At 35.6% G+C, this 21,655-nt stretch overlaps 1 protein-coding gene across 1 annotated transcript in view; it reads left to right on the top strand.

The window, feature by feature from the left end:
* KLHL2 (kelch like family member 2) overlaps positions 1 to 21,214 on the top strand; it is a 55,222-nt gene extending 34,008 nt beyond the window's left edge. Inside the window, exons 6-15 of the mRNA XM_030449668.1 lie at positions 8,362 to 8,471; positions 9,871 to 9,987; positions 11,031 to 11,180; positions 12,062 to 12,179; positions 12,799 to 12,996; positions 13,732 to 13,833; positions 14,324 to 14,452; positions 18,629 to 18,769; positions 18,937 to 19,080; positions 19,760 to 21,214. Of these exons, the coding sequence (XP_030305528.1) occupies positions 8,362 to 8,471; positions 9,871 to 9,987; positions 11,031 to 11,180; positions 12,062 to 12,179; positions 12,799 to 12,996; positions 13,732 to 13,833; positions 14,324 to 14,452; positions 18,629 to 18,769; positions 18,937 to 19,080; positions 19,760 to 19,788 (1,238 nt within the window). The 3' untranslated portion in view covers positions 19,789 to 21,214. The remainder of the gene's footprint in view (positions 1 to 8,361; positions 8,472 to 9,870; positions 9,988 to 11,030; positions 11,181 to 12,061; positions 12,180 to 12,798; positions 12,997 to 13,731; positions 13,834 to 14,323; positions 14,453 to 18,628; positions 18,770 to 18,936; positions 19,081 to 19,759) is intronic.
* The last annotated feature ends 441 nt before the right edge of the window (positions 21,215 to 21,655 follow it).

The raw sequence follows: 21,655 nt of genomic DNA, 5'->3' as shown, positions 1-21,655 counted from the left end.
TTCTACTTATGTACAGTGCACTTGCTATTGGATTTTTTCTCTTTTTTTTTTCCTGAAAAAAATGTTCATTGAATTATTAATCTTATTACTGATAGTTCATTGTCTTGATCATCCTAAAGACTGTTACTCATATCTGTAAAAGGACTGGCTCATGTCAAGTCCTGACCATTGATGAACAATAGATTCTTGTTTTGCTTGCTGCTGTGAATGAAAAAGCAATTTTCATTCTGCAGTGTAGTAGCAGTAGTGTTGTATAGGGGGGAAGAATAAGTATTTCCTTTTCATTGTTGCTGGCAAGTTCTGAGGTGTAAAAATGCTAAACTGAACTTTAAGGTAGATGTAAGGCTGAAGTGAATCCAAGGGTATCTAGCATGAACATATTAAGGAGATAGATTGACTTATGACAAAGACTGCAAGAAGAGAGTCCTTTCAGTTAAAAAGCTAGAAGGCTAGGAGAATGAGAAGGAATGCAAATCTTCCTCTGCATGAAAATAACTAAGAATGAGTAAGCTTAACCTGAGTTATTTTTTTAAAGTTATTTCATATAATAAGGAAAGTAAAAGTAGCAGATCAGGCAAGCTGTTTGTGGAAGTTATGGACATTCCACTCTTAGGCAGCTTTAAAAAAAAAAATGGTTAAATAGACTTCTGATAGTGATTTAACCCCTGCTGACAACTAAGCCCCATGCAGCCATTTGCACACTCTCCCTGATGGGATGGGGAAGAGAATGAGAAGAGTAAAATTTAAAAAGCTTGTGGGTTGAGATAAAGGCTGTTTAACAGGTAAAGCAAAAGCTGCACATGCAAGCAAAGCAAAATAAAGAATTCCTTCACTACTTTCCCACCAGCAGGCAGGTGTTCAGCCATCCCCAGGAAAGCAGGGCTCCATCCCATGTAATGGTTGCTTGGCAAGACAAACACCATCACTCTTAACATGTTCCCCCCACTTTCTTCTTGTTCCTCCAGTGGTATGTGCTAAACATTGCATCACGTGTTATGGAATATCCTTTTGGCTGTGCTCCCTCCCAGCTTCTTGTGCAGCTGCACACTTGCAAGCCATGGGAAGTTGAAAAGTCCTTGATTTTTTTAGCAACAGTTAAAACCATCAGTGTATTATCAACATTCTTCTCATAGCTAATCCCATAATACATCAAAATCAGTGATATTCCAGCTACTAGAAAAAAAATTAGCTCTATCCCAGCCCAAACCAGAACCCTGATTTAGGTTAAGCTGAATCACATCTGTGTGCAAAACCAGATGATTTAAAGTACTTTTGAGTTTATATTTCTGTTATTCTCATAGAATACATTTTTTGCCCCCTTAATATTCGAAATATGTTTTCTGTTGTCAGAAATTAGTATACATGTAGTTCTAGAGAAAGTATGACTAAATTGGTAATTTTTAACATAATCGACTAAAACCTTGTTTGACTGCTGTTGATGCCAAGAAAAGTGGTGTAATTCCGATTACTAATAAGTAAACGAAACATTGTTTACAGTTGTAACCAAACAATGTAACCAAAACTAAAGCTTTAAGTTGCTTCTAGTAGCAATGATTTTACTGTTTCTTTGTGTGTAGAGTGCCTTTGGATCTCGATGCTTGAGTCCAAACTGAAGAAACCATGATGAGGAATTACTTTTTAATGGAAGCTTTTTGTAGTGATCATAAAATCTTGTTTTATAGGGTTTAACTTACTAGCCAGTGAAGTAGTTTATTTTGCTATGAGCTTTGACAGTGAATATTCATAGAGTAGGACAAATTTATTTGGAAATTTGGAAGTGATTGATTGTCAGAGGCTGAGCGTGACTCTCAGGTATGCTTCTTCCGTGCAATTTGCAATTGTCTGTGCAGTCTCAGATCTTTACTTCTCTTTTCAGTGTCTCTTGGATCTTTCATTTCTATTTTAGGTTCATCAAAACTGAACTGATTTCCATCTAAACATATTTCCCTTCTCCCTCTCTTCTTCTGTCACTGACTTCTGTGTTGGCCCCATCATTCAGGTTTGTACACCTGACAACTTTAATTCTTCTTCACCATTTTCTCTCAACTAGTCATTTGTCTGTTCCTGTATTTTATTTCTTCCCTCCCTATCAAATCTGCTCTACATCATGTTTCTATTTTTCTGCAATGTGAATTTATCTCTGCCATGACTTCCTTTCTGTCTGCTAAGGTCATTTTACTACTCTTGCAATATTCTTTTTTCCCTTGGATCAAATTCTAACCTTTCCTCCTTGGTTTTTCCAGTTCAGCAGAATTACCCTTACTTCAATCTTTTATATCATATCTCTACTACTTTTGTGCTTGGAACAAACCTTCGCTTTTCTTGGTAATCAAACCTCTTTCTATTTCAGTTGAATACCTCCAGAAAGCACTTTTCTTGTCTATACTTCCCTTTTTGTCAAAGTATTCTTGGACTCCTGCTGGCCCATACCAGGAGCTGCCAGCTCAACTCCTACTGTGTTTTTGCTGTATCTGTGTGGTGAATTTTAAAGCAATGTACACTCTGTTCTTACTGTTGAGATAAATATGATGTGTGTAGTAGACTGTGAGATACTTCACTGCAATACACTCTCTTCACAGCCTTTTTTAATCCCTATCACTCTGTCAGGCTTAGTATTAGAGCAGTTCAGAAAAGGAAATTAAAAATTAAATACCATGATAAGGCTGCAGGAAAAAAGAATCATATGCTCTTGCTTTTCATAACTTTCCTAAAATGTAAAGTGACCAATTAGCCTCATTGACAATTAGTACAGAAATAAAACTGAAGATTTTCCTGAAATAGAGCACTAAGTGCTTCAATACATATTCCTGGGTCCAAATAATAGGCTTTTTATTGCCTTGTGTAATTTTAAACATAATAAAAAGGAGTTTGATAAATGCTTTCAGTTGCCCTAGTTCCTAGGAAATACATTTTCTGATACAGTTGTTTGAAGGTTTTTAGCTACTTCCAGAAGATTATAGTATCTCTACCAAGAATGAATATTTCAAAAAACCCCAAACCAAAACAGAAATGCAGCAAAATTATATGATTAGGTATCTGTCAACAGCATTCTTTGTTGCTGTCTTAATTGGGAAATTAAGTTATACAAATCATCCATACTTAGAAGTTTTTAATCTACTGAAATTATATTCAAATTATTTATATATTAATTTTTAAAAAAATTCAAAAGCTACTGAGTTTGTTTTGAAATTACTTGCTTTTTTAATGCGTATTTTCCATGAGTTCTAATGTGTATTTGACTGAATGACTTTGTGACACCTGTATTTAGACTGCTATGCAAAAAGTTTTAATGCAATCTTTTGGGGTGATATAATATCAAATCAAAAAAGCTATCATATTTCTGACTTTTTATACAACAGGAAGCAATGCTTACATGTACTAACTATAGTTAAAGTTCAGATATTTCATGTTTTAGGGAACACATTTTACATAGGAGATGCTTAATTATGAATTTTAAATTATTTTTTCCAACTTCTTCTCTGACTCTGTGTTAGTAATATCAAAAATATTTGTAGTTTCTAAACAATCTCTCTTCAATTTATTTCTTGAAGCTAATATTTATATAGATTACTTTCTAGAAATATAAAATCTAGGACCCTGGCAAGACTCTGAGTGCATTATTGGTTAAGTGTGTTTGAGAACACAGGAACAGTGTCCAACCTGTAACCCTTCCTCATTTTGTTCAGATAACCTTTGCTGTGCTGAGAGAGGCTCTGTAAGCAGGGTACAGACAAGGGCAAAGGAGAAGGAATTATTTGCTGGTCCTGGGTGGGACTTGCAGACTACCAGGCTGGGCACTCCTGGTAAAAGTGTGGTACTCCTGGTACTCCTCATTACTTCTGGTAAAAGTGCTCAAGGAGGAAGGGTTGGCCTTTGTTCCTCCTTGGAAGGGGCTGCTCATCAGTCTTGCTGGATTTCTGTCTGCTGACTCTGTTTTCTTCTGTAGGGTTTTATACCTTTTCAGGTCAATGAAACCACTTGAATTTTCAAGCTTCTTACAACCTGTATCTCAGCCATTATTAATTCTTCACACACACCCACACCCCCATTCTTATCTCAAATGGCTTTTTGTACTTTGTCAAGGCTCTTTCTTAAAATTGAAAAAAAAATAAAATCTCAAATTGCTGAGAGAAGATATGTGGCTGTGCCATTTCAGCATTAGGCCTTTTATAACAGACAGATAAACTCCCAGGATCAGAGCTTTTGGGATTAAGGATCCAGAAACTAGAGTAAGTACAGAAAAGGATTATTGGATTGAAAACGTAGTGAAAGTAATTCCCTACTAGAGAAATAAGTCTTTTGGATTCTTCCAGCCTTTGTTTTGTTACGCTTGCTATGTCAAGTTTAGGAAAAAGAGGCAGGGAGATACTTCTGCTAACAGGCAATGATATCATAGAACCAAATGGATACCTATGTAGGTCAGAAGTTATTAGAAAAGTGAAACTCTTGAACTTCCTTCCAACAGGGGTAAAACCCCAAATTTTACTGAAATAATATCCTCCTATGGTGGGGTAGGTCCTCAGGTAAAGGAGTGTGAAATGTCTATAATTTAAGCACATCATTTATATGCATCAATGATACCTATGTGGGATCTGAAAATAGTAGGCAATTGATACAGATTACTTGAAATGAACTTCTGTTGCAACTGAACTTTCTGAGCTGCTACCTGTTCTTATGGTGTCCCAGAAAGAACCCCTGCTTTGGGTTGTATCACACTTGCCCGCTCTACGATTAGGTACAGCTGAGAACTCTGATCTTTTGTGTGTGACGATTCCTACAAAGAGGATGTGACATGAGCAATGCTAGTCCATCCTCATTTTTAGTCTGCAATATGCCTTTTGTGGTCTTGGAGGATTTTCACAAAACGACAGTTTTTCCTGAGAATATGTTGCATTTTTTATTTTGGTGTAATGGTATGTACAACACGAACACAGATTGGTAAAAGCTTTAAGTGAAGAGGGAAATGCTTCTTTTGACTAGAGAGACACTTGCTCAGTACTTAGGTCTGACATATTTCTTAGTTATAACCAAAGAATAATAATGTACTTCCACTCACCACAAAGGCCAGTTTGGGGTTTGGAGACATTGTACTACCTGTGGAAGATGTGTATTTTGAGGGCCACCTTCATACAGCAAACCTTGGCTTTGTGCATCGTGCTGAGAAGATGATGACGGAACTTTTGTTAGGGAATCACGTGTGCTGTGAAGCAGGGTTTGCTGTGTTGTACTCAACTGTGGGACATGATGTTCTTGACTCGGATGCTTTTGAGACTAAATCTTAGAGTCCTGCTTAGACTTGGAAGCATGCATGCCTTCTGTAGGCTATTCTTGTAGTTGTACATTCATATGCATGAGATTGGAAGGACATAGCAGAGTAGTTCTTCATATTCTATTCTCAGTAGCAATGTCTGTTGCTATGCTTCTGTTACCTTGGCAGCTATGAATTTCATGGTGTTCTCAAAAGCAGTTACTTAAGCATAAAATTTACAAGTAAATCAGATGTTGTAAAAAATTGATTCTGCCATGTCTAGCTTCTGCTGTTTCTCCAGTTCCTGTTTGACCAGTGCGTTATCATAGAATCATCTGGGTTGAAAGGGACCTCTGAGATCATCAAATCCAACCCTTGATCCACAATGTTAGGCAATTATTATGTTAAGCAATTAGCAAAGACCTTTTGTCCCAAGCCAAAAAATAGTAACATGACTTTGTGAATTAAAGCAATAATTAAAAAAATCTAATCCTTGCTAAATATTTTTATTTACGTTTTTATTTTATCTGCTTGCAAAATTGTTCTCTTAAGAGAATGTAAGGCTTAGATCTCTCCAAGGTCCCACTCATGCCACACTTTACTTTACAACAAGAGGTTATCAATTCAGAAAGAAGATACTCTTCTGGAGTGTTCCAGCTGGTTTTATAGCATTATCACACCAGAATGATGCAGGTACTCTTTATAGCCCATAAAAATATCATCTGGTTTGTGGAATGGAAATAGTTGGCCTAAGCCAGACAAAAGACACAAGACTTGATATGTTTGGTGTTGTTTCTCACACGCTTATATACATTGGATTAGTGTCATGAAAAGTTCTAGGGAATATGAGTTTTTCCACCTGCAGCCTCTAGCACTGATAAGATCTGATTATGGTTTTCATACATGCAGCTTTGGGAAGATATTTGGGTGAAGATTTCTGAGATTGTTCAAAATTAAAAAGATTTCTGGAAATGGATGTTAAGTGTCATCAGTTGCTAGAACATCTCAAAAAGATGTTAGAAAATAACTGTAGCTTGTTATTTTGGCAGTCTTCAACAACGTCATACACTGAGACAAACACTGACAACAGCTACTGTCACAAAACAAAAAGGAGAAAATGGGTTACAGGCTTTCATTTTTGGGCACTATGATTCTCTAAAATGTTTTTAACCTGAAGTAACTTCAGCAAACCTTTGCCTCTTACTGTTTTATTCCATTTAGTAAAGACAATTAATCTAGAAGTCTGACTGTAGGTATATAAATGAGTGAAATGGTGTTTGTGAAGTACTCGACAAATGTTTATAGCATAAAATGTCCTGTATAGTTTTCAGATGTAGCTTTCCTTTCTCTGTGATTGAAAAATATAAAACTGGTGTCAATATTTTTACTGCCGGAAAAATTATGTGCCTTTTGGATAGTAGATAAGTGTTTGCTACTGTTGTGTGTATATATAGTGCACACTGTAGATATATATAGATAGATATAGATTAATAATGGAAAATACTAAAAAGTGGCACGTAGACAGCTCCTGTTATCTTCCTGTGCTCTCCACATTGGCATCATTTATGGTACTTCTAAAGATTTTGTTATTAGCCCCATTCATGTTGCTAAGAGCTTGCTTTTTGTCCTTTTACTTTGTCGTTGAATCTGAAGTCCTACCCAAGTGGCAGATGAGGACACATTTTTAGCTATTTAGATAGAAATTATCAGTTGCAAAAATGTGAAAATATGCTTTTCATATGCAATTGGTACAGATATTTTAGAAGTGTCCTAAAATGGAAGGGATTTTTTTTTTTTTAAAGGCAGGTTTTAGTTTTGATAATGAAGCTGTATTCTGCTTGCTTAGGAAGTAGAAATTTGAGAGCCAAGCCTTTGGATCTTCTAAATCAGCTTGTTTCCAGGCTGCCTGACTGGAGCCATCTGGCTTCAATGTCTTGGTAAAGTGACAAGAAACGAGGCAGGATTCCAATATGCATTTTTCAAAGTTGCACTCTGTGTGGAAAATTCTGATTCGGAAAAAAAAAGCATTTTATTCCATCATGGAAACTTGTAACTTAGTTCTATTTGTTTGCTTATCTAGGAGTAATTAATGATGAAAGAATTATGTTACCTAAAAATACACTCTCAATACTATTTTTCTATCACAACTATTAGAAAAAATGGGATCTAGATGAGATGTACAGAACTCTTAATACTGAGTCGTGTTATTTCAAAGATGCTAATATCCTTCATGTTAAAAGGAAGCAAAAAGTTTGACTTTCAAATGCATTATGATTAATATATATAATAAAATCTCTTTTGTCTTCAACACATACAGGTTTGGATAAATTGCCATTGGCAGATATATTTGGGTTTTTTTACCTTTTTCAGTAATTTTGAGTGAATTCTTAAATTCCCAGTAACAGTTGTCTCTTCTAACTTGTGTTAAGAATAGCTAAGTGGGGGGGAAATAAGAGCTAACTGGATGAAGCTACTTAAGTAACTGATAGGTAACCAAGTGGCTTAAAAAGCAATTTTAAGGAAGACAAAGGAAAACTGAATAACTGAATGACAAATTGCTAACTGAGCAAGAAAAAATTGCTTGTTCTACAGCTAAAACATCACGTTTTTTGTTTGTTTGTTTATTTAAAGTTGAGGAACTAAAAAAAAAAAAAAAAAAAAAAAAGAGGAAAAATTATACTCCTCCTACATGTTGTAGAGATTGTGACATGTTCTTTTTATGACCTTGGAGTATCTCCAAGAGATGCAAGAAGATCTAAGTTTGTTTATTTTGACCTACATTAGACTGCAAAACTGCTGGTTAGTTGAAATGAATCAGCCATTGTTCATGTTGAACTACAGGTTTCAAACATGATTCTCAATAACATGCTGAGCACATTATTTTTCTGGGATAATTTTTGCTGTATTTGTGTGTACAAAGATAGCAAAACGAGGTTTAACTCATCAAGGACTACTTCTGAAATAAAGAAATGCTGAAAATATTAAAATGTTCTTACTGCTACTTTTTATTAGAATACATTTTAATATTTACATTGTTTTATTTTTATATTCAATATCTTTTTGCCTGTAAATATTTGCACAATATGTTAGAGTACTTCTTTTCCTCCAAACAGAACAGCACTTTTCTGATGTTGTACTTAGTGAAGAATACCTCAACCTTGGTGTAGAGCAGGTGTGCGGTCTTATATCCAGCGACAAACTCACAATTGCCTCAGAAGAAAAGGTAGGACCATCAGTATCCCAGTATTCTTTTTATCTTTTGGGGTGAGAGAGCAAGCTTGCTCTTATCATTCTTCTGTACATGTTAGAAAACATTCTTTGTTTCCTCAGTGAAATTAGGCCTTTTTGTGCTCAATGCCTAAAGAACTTTTCATAAAATATATTAAATCACATAACCCTTTGTTCTTTGAAAAAATGGAAACCTAATTAAGTGGAAATTCCTTCTCATCTTCAAGCAGAACAAAAAGAACATGTGCTGAGAATCACATACACAGGAGTTTGGTTTACCAAAGGATAAATTATTCAAAAATAGCAGTTCAAAGAGCAAGTGAATGCCATCTACTAACTTTAACATCAATGCGGCCAGAAAGGTCCCCACTCTGTACTTACAGATGGACTGTATAGCCTAACTGAACAAATGTGGGTTGTAGAGGAGAGATTACTAGGGAGCTTGGTTTAACAAAATTTGAATTTAAATGTGTTGGCTCACCTTTAGCTAGATCTCACTTTTAAAGCCATTTATTTGAAACTGTGATCTTCAGTTAGCCCAGGGCATCTCTGAACTTCTCATGTAGATGAACTTCTCATACTGTAGATGTATTAATTTTGAGCTTTTGAATCCAGTTGTGATCAATTTAAACTATGTTGGGTTTGGGTTTTTTGTTGTTTTGTTTTTTGGGTTCTTTTCCCCAAGGGGCATACAGTTGGACTAACACCTCTGTTCAAATGAGGCCAAATTGTATTCAGAATCATGTTTCAATACTGATTTGTATGGTTCCATACTGTTCTGTGTTAAAATATTTTAAAAATTTTCAATTGAATAGCTATCTGCCTTCACTGCAACTAGCAAAATCACATTGTTTCCCATAATACCATGAAGATCCAGATCTATCACTTTGACTTAGATACATATGATGCTGCTTCTGTGGAGCATTAAGGTTATAATACTCTAGTGTATTATGAGCTGCTGTGAAACAGGGGAAAGTAGGCTTGAGAACACTTTTCCTAGAAAGACTCAGTGATAAGTAATTTGACGATGCAGCAGGTCGATTCCCCGAGAAAGGAAGAAAGCTCTGGGGACTGCAATGTTGCTGCTGCTGTGTCGGTGGTTTGTCTCATTTTATCGGATTTTCAGTATCGGTGAAATCCCTGTGTGCATTTTGTCAATGCAGCACAACTATCCTTGAAACACCAGCAGAGAAAAGTGGTGGAAAACAAGACTGGCTAATGCATCTTAAGACTTTTGTAGTGGGTAAATACAGAAATAATGGGACTTGTAACTTCTCTCATTTTCTTTGGGATTTTAATCTAGCACAAAAAAAGCACATTGTGGAGGCAAACTGATATTTTCATACTAATGAACTTGTAAGTCAAGGGACTCATACTTGTTTGTTTTCTGGAAGGTGTTTGAAGCAGTGATAGCATGGGTAAACCATGACAAAGATGTAAGGCAGGAGCTAATGGCACGCCTGATGGAGCACGTTCGGCTGCCTTTGCTTTCCCGTGAATATTTAGTTCAGGTAAGCAAAAAAGGAATATTAATTCTTCTGCACAGGAATTTTTCTGGAGTATTTTGGTGGTTTGGTTTGGCTTGGTTTCTTCTATATGTCAGATTATTTTAAATTTAAACAGCAGTGTAATGTAATGTCTTACTGATAGTAAAAATAAACAGCAACTACCACATATGCAGGTCCATATATGCACATCCAGAGTCAAATGAGGGACTGCCACATAGAGGATGACATATCTAACTAATTTATCTGTTTTGATGACTACTTTTCATACCATAATTTGAACAACTTAATTTGCTGTGGTCAGGTTAGCTTTCCTTTGTAATATGATCTTTGAAGCAAGGTTTGGTTCCATAAATGAATTTTCAATTTAAGAATTATATCTATTGTTTAAGCTGACTAGGAATTAATGACAAAGGAAACATTCATTTACCTGGTTCAGATAATATATTTTTTCAGTTTTATAAGCTCATTTTTAGTATTGGTGTCAGGACAAATCTAGTGGTGTCAGGATAAATATTTAAGAATGAAAATGAGTCCAGTAGTAACATTGGTTGGTAGGTGCAGTAGTGGGGTAGTAGGTGCTTATTCTTTAAATTCTGGTTTTGTGCTAGGAATTTCCTCCATTTTGAGTGGGTTGTTTTGGTTTTGTTGTTGGTTTGGGGTCTTTTGAGGTCTGTTTTGTTTTTTAGTGTTGTGGAGTGGCTTAGTCCTTTGTTAAAATAGTCTGCACTATTCCCCCACTAAAGAGTTCTGTACTCTCTGTATTTGAAAAGTGAACAAATGTGTCTGTAAGAAAAGTGATTTACCTTGCCTAATATTGTTTCTTCCCCTTACTGATTGTGAGTCAGCATCTGTATGGTTTTTTTCCTTTTCAATGACTGCATATTCCCATCACATAAATTTGTCTCTTAAGTGCAGTTAAATGAAAGTCTAAAAACTTAATCTATAATTGTGTGATATAACACAGGCTTTCTTACACTTCAGATTGTGATTTGTGTTTTACTTCCCCTAACATGCTCAGACCTTGTTAAACTTCTGTTAATAAACAGAGAGTTGAAGAGGAAATACTGGTTAAGAACAGCAGTGCTTGTAAAGATTACCTCATTGAAGCTATGAAGTATCACTTGCTGCCAACTGAGCAACGAGCATTGATGAAAAGCACTCGAACAAAACTGAGAACACCCACTAGCCTTCCAAAAGTAAGACACTTTTTTTTTCCCCCCAATGTACTTATTTCTTCAGACTCCATTTTAAAAAGATTCTGTGAGAGCAAAACTGTCACTTGGAGTATTCCAGTAAGAAATTTTTGTACCAAAATAATTTATCACAAATATAGAACAAGTGATTAGCTTTATACTCCATGCTTTTTCTGATAGAGATGTTTTAGTCTCCCACCTGTACATAGCACCACCACTCCAATAAATATTTTCAATAAGTGCATCAGTGTTTGAGAAATAATTATAGGAAAGTAAACCTGTTTTTTTTGTTGGTTGGTTTAAAAAATAAAACAAGTAACAAACAAAACAGCAAAAACTGAAGCTTCTTAATGAGACATTTCATTCAATTTTTAGATATTGCCTTTTGTTCATTATAGCAGAAAATGAAGCAAACATTAGGTATTACCTTCTTTCCCAAGGAAGTAAGGAAGTTTTCTCACGGTGCTATTGTGGCAACTGCAGTAATGGAATAGATTTCATTCAGCAGACTTAGCACATTTCTCTCAAAGCAACCAGATAAGGCTTATGTGATAGATGGTCACAGTTCCATTTAACATCTTTTAGATAGAGTTCTTGTACCTGAGCTCAGAGTAAGATGTGAAGATATACAGCAGGATCTGCTCATTCTTTGTAGCTCTGCCTAGATCCTAATTGCTTCATGCTTTTCTACCTCAGATATTTCCTCTGGACACAATAATTACAAGTACTTTGCCTAGCTTGCAAGACTTTAATTTCTTAATTAGAAGAGTCATACTTATCTGTTTCTTGTGCAAGAGTGTGCTTTATTTTTTTAACAATTTTCTGATCTTTTCTGTGCTCTCATATATGCAAATAACTAGCAAAAATTATTATCTCTCTTTTAGTTGATGATGGTAGTTGGAGGACAGGCACCAAAGGCAATTCGCAGTGTTGAGTGCTATGATTTTAAAGAAGAACGTTGGCATCAGGTGGCTGAGTTGCCTTCCAGAAGATGCAGAGCTGGTAAATTATGCCTGGCTTTTTTGCAGCTGATAATGCTTCAGAATTTAGGTGTCTGTACAAAGCATCATTTTTCTTTAGAAGAGTACATAAGATATTTATCTGGGAAGGGCTATGCCTTGAATTTGGTGATCATCCTTAAAAACTGAATTACTTGGTAACTAGGAACAATACAAGTTTGATAATGATCTTGATTTATTATTTGGTTTGTAAAAAAAGTGCTTTATTTCCTCCAATAGATATAAAGGGTTAAGAAGTTTAAATATTACTGTATTATAATAATGAGTAATTTTACTATCAAAATATATGAGATGAAGAATGTGAAGAAGTGACTGATACTAAATATGAAAAATGTGATCTTACAGCAGCCATGATAACTAAGTAAGAAGAAATTCAGCAAGCATTATATTCACAGTTTGAGCAAAAAGTGTCAGAACTTGTGGTGCTTAGTATAGTGCTGAATGAAGTGAGGCTCTAGGACACTGTCAAAAGCCTAGTAGTGTAGTGAACACTGTAAATTGCCACGTGTCTGCATACTAGGTCAGTACGGAATAAAATTAATTAACAAAGGGACTAAACTGTTTATTTTCTTCCTGGTCCTATTCCTGTTTCCCTGGTCTAGGAATGGTGTACATGGGAGGCATGGTTTATGCTGTTGGTGGTTTCAACGGTTCTTTGAGAGTTCGCACAGTAGATTCCTATGATCCAGTGAAGGACCAGTGGACAAGTGTTGCTAATATGCAAGACAGGAGAAGCACACTAGGAGCAGCTGTATTAAATGGCCTTCTTTATGCTGTGGGAGGATTTGATGGGAGTACAGGTATAATTGCCTTTTTACTCTGCTGAATAGCTTTGACTACTCTTGACATAACTGTATCAAATTTGAATGTCTTTTTCCTGGTAGCTGTGTTGAAACCAAGCATGCAGGTAGCCTGGCATCTTGTGATGTGTAATGTGCTTTAGTTACATCTTTCTACCTGAACAGTGGACTGTTTGCTCCTAAGAGGTTAGGCTTAATGACTAGTGACTCTTTCAGAAGTTTTCTTTTGGTATTCCTTCAGAGTCCTTAACCCATGGAAGATGTGAACTCAAAAATTACCTGGTCTCTTTTGTCCTGTTTGCATATGAACTATATCTCTGCATTTTTATATAGTGTAAATAGGATTACAAACAGCTTTCTCTGACCTGTGAGAAGGCTCTGTACATACACTTTTCCTTCCTTTCAAGGATGCATTAAACCATTTGTGTAGACATGATCCTTTTTCTTAACCATTACAGAAGCATATATAGGAGATAACTTTATGACTTAATTAAAAGAATGAAAAATTCTTCTGTTTTTTTTCTTTTTTAATTCCACTAAAACTTTTATTCCTTTGCCCAGTGATGGATACCAAGAATGGGTTGACTGTAATTTTCTATCTAAAGTGTCTTTTGCACAGTAATTAACTGTCATTAAAATGAAATAATTTGAATTTTCAGATATTAAGAATTTTTTTGAAGGAAGACAGTATGTTGGACCTACATTTACAGAGAAAATGTTATATTATCTTCATAGGTTTATCGTCAGTTGAAGTTTACAACTTGAAGACTAACGAGTGGTTTCATGTAGCTCCAATGAACACAAGAAGAAGTAGTGTTGGTGTAGGTGTTGTTGGAGGTAAGCTAGCAAATGATGTTAAAAGAAGAGGAGGGGAGCAATGCCATAATTTACCCTACTGCCTTTTCTCAATTTAGAAAACTTCAAAAAATACTTTGCTCAACCTGTTAACTCAAATGGTATGAACACAATTGTTCTACTTGGTTTTGACCAGCTTTTAGTGTAGCTGTTTTAATTGGGTTTTTTTTCAGAGCTTCTACTGTGCCTGAGGCCAGCTGAGGAAAAGGTCACTTCTTGATTAAAGGCAGGGTAGATGTCTTACATTTCATCTAGGCTATTTAAAATTTTTTGTTCTTCTTAGATACTGGCTGCCTTTTGTATCTTAAAAAATGGCAAGAGCAATAGTGTACTATTTAAAACTATTTACAAAATAGAAAACAAATAACTGAGTGGCAACAGGTTCTGATCAGGAGCTAATCATGAGAATGATGACTCCCCCTCAACCTGCATGCGACAGAAATTTGCAGGTTTCTGTTGTTTACCCTTTTAGGTAAACTGTATGCTGTTGGTGGCTATGATGGGGCATCACGTCAGTGCCTTAGTTCAGTGGAATGCTATGATGCTAACACAAACGAGTGGACCTATGTTGCAGAAATGGGCACTAGACGGAGTGGAGCAGGTGAGTAGACAAAAATCAACTATCCTTGTAAAACTGAATCAAATTTGTGGTTTAAAAATGCAAAACTGTCCTACAGAGAAAGAGTCAGTCTGTTAACAGCGAATATCTTTCCTAGCTTCTTCATACTTTTCCTCTTCTTCCGATAACTTATGAAGTTTTTAACATACAGATTAATATTGATTGATTGTGACAATCAATTTAATATCACCTAAATATTGAAGGGTCAAAATCTAACTGGCCAGGATGAAAAAATGTTGTTTCTTCAGAGGTGTCTCTTTGCTAGTGTAGGACTGATTTTTCTAAATAGTATTTTCAGTTTGACTTTGTGTGAACTGTGACTAGAATTTCACTTCTTTGGAGGACTTGTTCTGCATTCTGATTCACTGCATAAAAATTTGTCCTTGTGCATTCCTAAGTTTGTATTACTTGTTTCATCCTATTACTTCCACTTATGTACTCTTTGTTTCATCTTGAGTAGTTCTCATCACCTGGTTGCATCCTTTGGATATGTATAGGCTACTACATGATACCCTTATCATTTAGCCAAGGTATATCCATTTATTTCTTTATAGTCTTAAAAATATCTTTTTTTTTTTCTTTTTGTGGATTTGTCTTTCTTTCTTGAAATGTATATTTCTATTTAAAAACATAAAAAGTGCCTGTGGTACTTTCATTTAATGAAATGGTACTTCCAAAGCTACAAATTTACTTAAACATTTTCATTATCTATTTATATTATGGGCTCAAATCTCATTTACTGTTCACTGACCGCTGTCTTTTGGTATGTCAGTTTTTTCAACTCTCAGAAGTTGTTTTGTTTTTTTTTCTTTTTCTCTAGATGCATTCCCGTTAACTTGTTTCAACTCTCATTGTATGCTGTTGTTTTCCTGCATCTGCTTTTCACTTGACACTCTTTTGCCAAGTACTCAATGGTGCTTTTTAGTAACACTCTTCAAATATCCATTGGTGATCGCATTAATGTACTTCATAATTGGAAGAGTATGCTTAGTAGATGATTAATAATCATCCCAGCTTTTCACCTGGCCTTCCATTATTCTTTATTAACCCTGAATATTTTAAAATCTGTTTAATGATGTTTAAATTGAGTCCAAATTTTTTCAGAACTATGTAGAAGTATTAAAAGCATTATCAAAATTAAGATACTTAGCTTGTGATACTTCCATTATTCCAGTACAAAATCAGCAAGCTGATATGTTCCTTATTGGTAACAGTAATGTTTTGATTGTATTTCTAAACTAAATTATGACATTAATGAAAGAAAGATTGATACACTAATCTCAAGAAAGCAGTTGTCTTGTGAAACTTCTAGTTACTTAAGCTGTGAATTTTTGAGGTAACTTCTGGAATAAAAACTGGCCAGAGCTGCAGGAAGGATACTGTTAAATACTACTCCCTAATAGTGGCAAGTTTTGAGAAAAATATTTATATAAAATGGGCAAATTACAAGTATCTTTTTAAAGACCAATAGTGTTGGTGGGTTGTGACAAAGCTTCATTTTGCAGTCTGCATGCATACCCATTTTATCTCAGCATTCATTTATTTTTTAATATGCTGGTTTTGCAAACTATCATTGTGCTTGTAGCCTACTTATATACTACATTTTTATTTCAAAAAATGTTTAATTACTTCAGAAATTTAGTGCCTTAGATACACTAACTGCTGAGACCTTTCTGCCCCTCTCCTCCCTCCCCTTGTCCCAGAGTTCAGGACCTGTGTTTCTTTACTCAACTGCTGCCTTTCACCTTGACCTCTGATTTTAAAAACATGTAAATAAATAGAGAGGTAAAGTAAATGTAGTCAGTTATTTCAGATTCATATGTCTGAGTAAAATAATGAACATTCTTCTCCGCCACTCTGGCAAATACATGGAAAATTATATTTGTGCATGGGGAAGGAGTGGGCAGTAATGTTAAAATCATGACTACTGATTGAGCTTGGATGTAGTGGCCAAATATCCAAAACCACCAGAACTGTTTCAACTGACCATCAGTCCTGGTGGTGTTATGTTTTTTAACTAAAGGGAAAATTGTTCCTGTACTAAAACTTTGGATCTCTGGTCATCTCAAGGAACTTTATTTCATCTCTTCTGTTCCTACTGCTTTACCTTCAGAGGTTAATCCTCAGTTACTCTTCTTTAGTACCAGCTGCTTCTCAGTTGATCAGTGTGGGGACAGATCTGTTTCCAGCAACATAATGGGATGAGGAAATTCAGATCCAGGTATATGCCATTTGGGAGGGATTAGAGTTATAAGACAGGGTCCTGAAAAAATGGGAATTAAAAAAAAAAACCAGAGGAGAATTCAGAAGGCGGCAACAAGAGGATGCAGACAAAAGGAGCAAGAAATAAGGTAGGACTTGGAAACTGGGTGTGGGATTAAGGAAAAATGATGCACCAAACAGGAATAGAGCTGTCAAAAGAAAAAAAAAACAACAAACCAAACAAAAAATGACAATGTGGTAGAGGGAAAACTACACACACTGAGTAGGAAGGATGGTTACTACACAGAATGCCTGTGTGGGTGGATTTATGTCGCATTGCATATTTAAACTAAAAATCTTAGCCCTCCTCTGGCTCTGGTTTGTAATGCTACAAACCATGAACATTATCCCACCTAATAAATTTATCAGAGTGAGAGAAATAAAAACTGTCACACTAGACTGTGACATGATAGCTAGAAATAATAGCAATGAAAGAGGACTTAAGTTAATTGGGAAGGATATGGGGAAATGTTAGTAGTGAGTATCACTGATAAAGCATTAGATAGCATGATTTATAAAGCAGTATCCTATTAAGAAGCTATTTTTCAGATTTGCAGGACCAGTGAACTCTTCCATGTTTCCTTCCCCTTTTCCTTTAATCATTAAAAATCTGTCTGTCTTTTTAAGAAGAAAATTTAGTTATTTGGGTGGCAGTCATTTCTTTCCCCATATAGGAATGACTCATATACAATATGAGTGATATGTTTTCAAAGATATTTCAGCTAGTGAAAGAAGTCTCAGGGCTCTTTTTTATTTTTAACCTAATTTTGTTTTTTTTTTGCTTTTTTGCTTTTTTAAAAATTTCTCCCTGAAAGACTTAACTGATCTTTTGCATTCATATTTGCTGTTTCCTTTTAATAAAAATTTGAAGCTGTGCCCTTTCCATGGAACCTTTTAAGGACTATATTTGCAAATCTGTATCTTAGCTTTGAGAATCTTAAATGTGACATATAGTAGATTTCTCAATGTACTTTCATGGTAGTATTGTTTTCAGTTGTATTTATGGTCCCTGTCTCAGAAGTTTTAATGCAAAAACTCTCTACATTTCTAAAATCCGTTATGTTTGCACTCTGATTGTTCTAATAGTGCATCATAAAGTAAGGAATAAACAGGCCTTCCTTTCTGCTTCTCCTATTATCACCTTCTTAATGTGTGCAGCCTGATTAGCAAGTAGACATAGACTAGCTTTATTTATTCCTTCATCCCTAGCCTACAGACTGATAAATTTTTGTTGCACAGTAGACCCTAGAAGTAAAGGAGAACCTTTAATATCCTTTTGAATGTTTTGATAATTGAGGCTTGGTTCAAGGAATCTTGCTGATGTTCTCCAAATTCCAGAAGAGGAAGGTGGGAAGGTGCTCACTCTGTTTACTTTTGTTTGATGTGACAAACCTTTGTTTGACATATGTTTACAAGGTATTTCAACACTTCAGTGGAAACATCTCTGTTGTATAATGTCTATCCACTTGGCTCTTATCCTTCATACTGCACAGTTTTTATTTTATAAGAATTCACTTATGCTTTATCATCTAGTTGGATTTCTGTTATGTTGTCTTAGCACACTCATTTACTGCCGCTTCTAATGAGTCCTATATTTCAACAGTCCTCATTTTCCTGCATGTCATTTTTCATCCAAAATTTTCTACATCTTCTGTTGCAGATCAGCTCTGGTCTTTATATGCTGCAATGTGACAGATGTGCATGCAAAACATCAGTGTCTTGCTCTAGTTACTGCCATTTTGCTTTAATGCATCCTGGCCCAAATGTTTTCTGAAATACTTCCTAATATTGACTGGATGAGGGATTTATGTTAGTGGACATAGAAAATATTGCTTCTTCTTTGTATGAACCAAACCATTCTCTGGTTAATTTTGAGGCTTTTCTTTTTTTTCACAGGTGTTGGTGTGTTAAACAATTTATTGTATGCAGTGGGTGGTCACGATGGCCCTTTGGTACGAAAAAGTGTTGAAGTGTTTGATCCTGTCGCCAGCACATGGAAGCAGGTTGCAGACATGAACATGTGCAGAAGGAATGCAGGTATACGCAGCAGTTATTTTAAAATAATAGCACTAATGTTGTTTGGTGTTAATAGTGTGTTCTTGGATTGCTGCTGCTTTTGTGATGTTGCAGAATAGAAACCATGCTTTTATGGAGTGAACAAGCCAATTGCTAATTTCTAGTATTTGTGTCCTGCCCTCCTTTAGGAGTGTGTGCTGTAAACGGTCTCTTGTACGTAGTTGGTGGAGATGATGGTTCCTGTAATTTATCAACAGTGGAATATTATAATCCAACAACTGATAAATGGACAGTTGTGTCATCTTGTATGAGTACAGGAAGAAGCTATGCAGGTAACTTGTATAGATAATTGCTCAACAGACTTTTTGCAGTGTAACAGCTAGAATAAGATATTTGACAAAGCAGCCAAAGAAAGTCCAATTTAAGGTATGAAGAATCTGGTTGTACATTTTGAGTGATGACTTCAAACAATTATTCATTACATGGAAGACATTGTATTACACTGTACTCAGGAGAAATTCAGCATGTAATTGGTGAATCAAAGAGAATTCTGGTATGACTAGTCCTTTGTTTAACAAGTTTTGTGTCTCAATCTAGAGAGGTCCAGTTTTAAAGTTCATTGGGATTTGAAATTTAGATGAGAGCTGTTACAAGAATCTTTTCTTTGAGTTACTGCTGTTTCTCAAATGTGCTAAAAGTGAATGTTAAGAATAAATTTCGCTGATATCAAAATTACACTTGAGTAATGGCAATCTTTTCCAAGTGATAGGAAGGTTCACTGGTTTCAGGCACTTTTGTCCGAAATTAGGGAAAATGCGAACACTGATGCTGGTGCACAGTGTGTTTTGTTATATTTGTTATATTTGTGTTTATTATATTAGTATAGTATATTTATATACATATATTATATATATATATTAGTATGGTATAGTATTATATTAAAATTTTATTTTCATATTCTTGAATTTTAAAAAATACTACTTAAAAATCTGTCTTTTCTTCTTCCTTTAGGTGTTACAGTTATCGACAAACCATTATGATTAGCTAAAGGATTTTCAACTTGATTATGCACTAGAAGCAGTCTTCAAGTGTATTTGAAGTGACTGAGTATGTAAGCACTTCTCTACTTGTAGCTGCACTTGGAGTCACAGTGGAAGATGTGACTGTCTACAATTACTGATGACAGATGAAGATTACTCTAGGTAGAAGCAATGGATAGGATTATTCTGCATTTGAGCAGAAGCTGATTGAACTTTTGAAGTCTAGTGGGCCATTTCTTTTTTATTCCAAGGTCTTCAAAAAATAAAAAAGAACCACTTTCACAAGGACCGACTTACATCAGTCATGACTGAGAAACAGATCGTCAGTGAAGAATGGTGTGTATTCTGGTGAAAGTAAATTTTTGTCTTATTTTTTCCAGAGACTAATAAATATATTTAAAGAAATGAACTGTCAGTCTTCATAGTAGGTATTGAATCCCACCTCAGTAATTCAAGCTGGCATGGGGTAAAGTTGTTTCCTTTTATAAAACTTTTTGTTACATAACTATAATATGTGCATATGTTTGTGTGAGCCCAAGTTGCTTTCTATTGAAATACTTCAAAACCTGATTTTACTATTTATAATTTGGCACAGTACTTTGAATATGCCAGTACTATGTTGTAAAAGAGAGTTGTATTTTTTGATATGTAACAATGCTTAACACTACTAATTACTGCTGAAGGAGAGATCAGATGCTGTTAATGCTTCCTGAACAGGTGTAACTTCAAGATCTAAAAAATTTTTATTAAAAAATAAAAATGTTGTCTGTACTTATGATTTTTTTTGTTGTTGTTGTTCACATTTTAGGTGTTGCTTCTTTCTTACCTTTTTATCCAAAAGGTGATTTGGCATGAAAGTAATGTAAAATTTATAATGAATGTATGAAATTGCGTTTAACTTGCATGGCACTACGGCCTATTTCTGTGTGTAACCTTAGCCTTTACTAGCTAATATCTGAGTATAATGTGTGTGGCCATGCTTATAAAGCAGGTTTTTGGGTTTTTTTTATGGTCTTGGAAGGCCTCCTTTTAACATGACCAAAGTTATTGTCATATTTGAGACATTTTCTTCAAAAAAAAGTTTGTATATTGTTTCTTAATGCCAGCAAGTTGCTTAAAACCTGTGTTTTTCAATACAAGTCTCAAACCAAGTAATCTTTTTTCTTTTTTTTTTTCTTTTTTCTTTGTGGGTAGGGGGGTAAAGCTGGTGTCTTACAAGCTCTCAATGGAAACAAATTGAGAATTATTACTAAGTTTTAGAAACTATTTGTGTAAGTATCACTGGTTTGTTACTGAAAGCCTTGGTTTTCCGCGAGGTAAGGTAGCATTCACCTCAAGTTCCAGTGAAACGATTTGAGCTGTGAAATTCGTTAAAAGGTTGAAATTAACATTTTCTTGGCAGATGCTGAAATTAAACTTTTGCATTTTACTGCTGGTTATCGTATGACGCATGGTGCGTTTCGCGGTTAATTTAACCAGAAATATTTTATTTGAATTGTAGACCTGTATTATTTGTAGAATTTCACCCGAACGCTGCGCACCTTCCTGGAGGGGTCTCTGGCCCATCGCTCCCGCGCCGTACCGCGGCCTTTCCCTCCTCCTTCCGCACGGCTGGAAGCCTGTGCGCTGGCACACGGCTGCCACCCCTCCCCTGCACAAAGGCTGCCAAGTTGGTTGCTCTCCAGAAGAGAGCCCATCGCGATTCACACCGCAGCCCCAGCGCAACGCGTGTGCCCCCGGAGTCACGGCCGCTTTAAATCTGCCTCAGAAGCAGCACGGGTGTCGGTAACGCGCAGCGGCAGCTCCTCTCTCAGGAGCGATCCTTCGCCTGCTGCCGGCCGCCGCCCGGTGCGCCGCGCTCAGACTT

Source organism: Calypte anna, chromosome 4A (assembly GCF_003957555.1).
Source record: "Calypte anna isolate BGI_N300 chromosome 4A, bCalAnn1_v1.p, whole genome shotgun sequence".
In the NCBI taxonomy this organism is placed as follows: Eukaryota; Metazoa; Chordata; class Aves; order Apodiformes; family Trochilidae; genus Calypte; species Calypte anna.
Note: the sequence above shows the minus strand (reverse complement) of the source record. Positions and strands in the feature narration are given on the sequence as shown.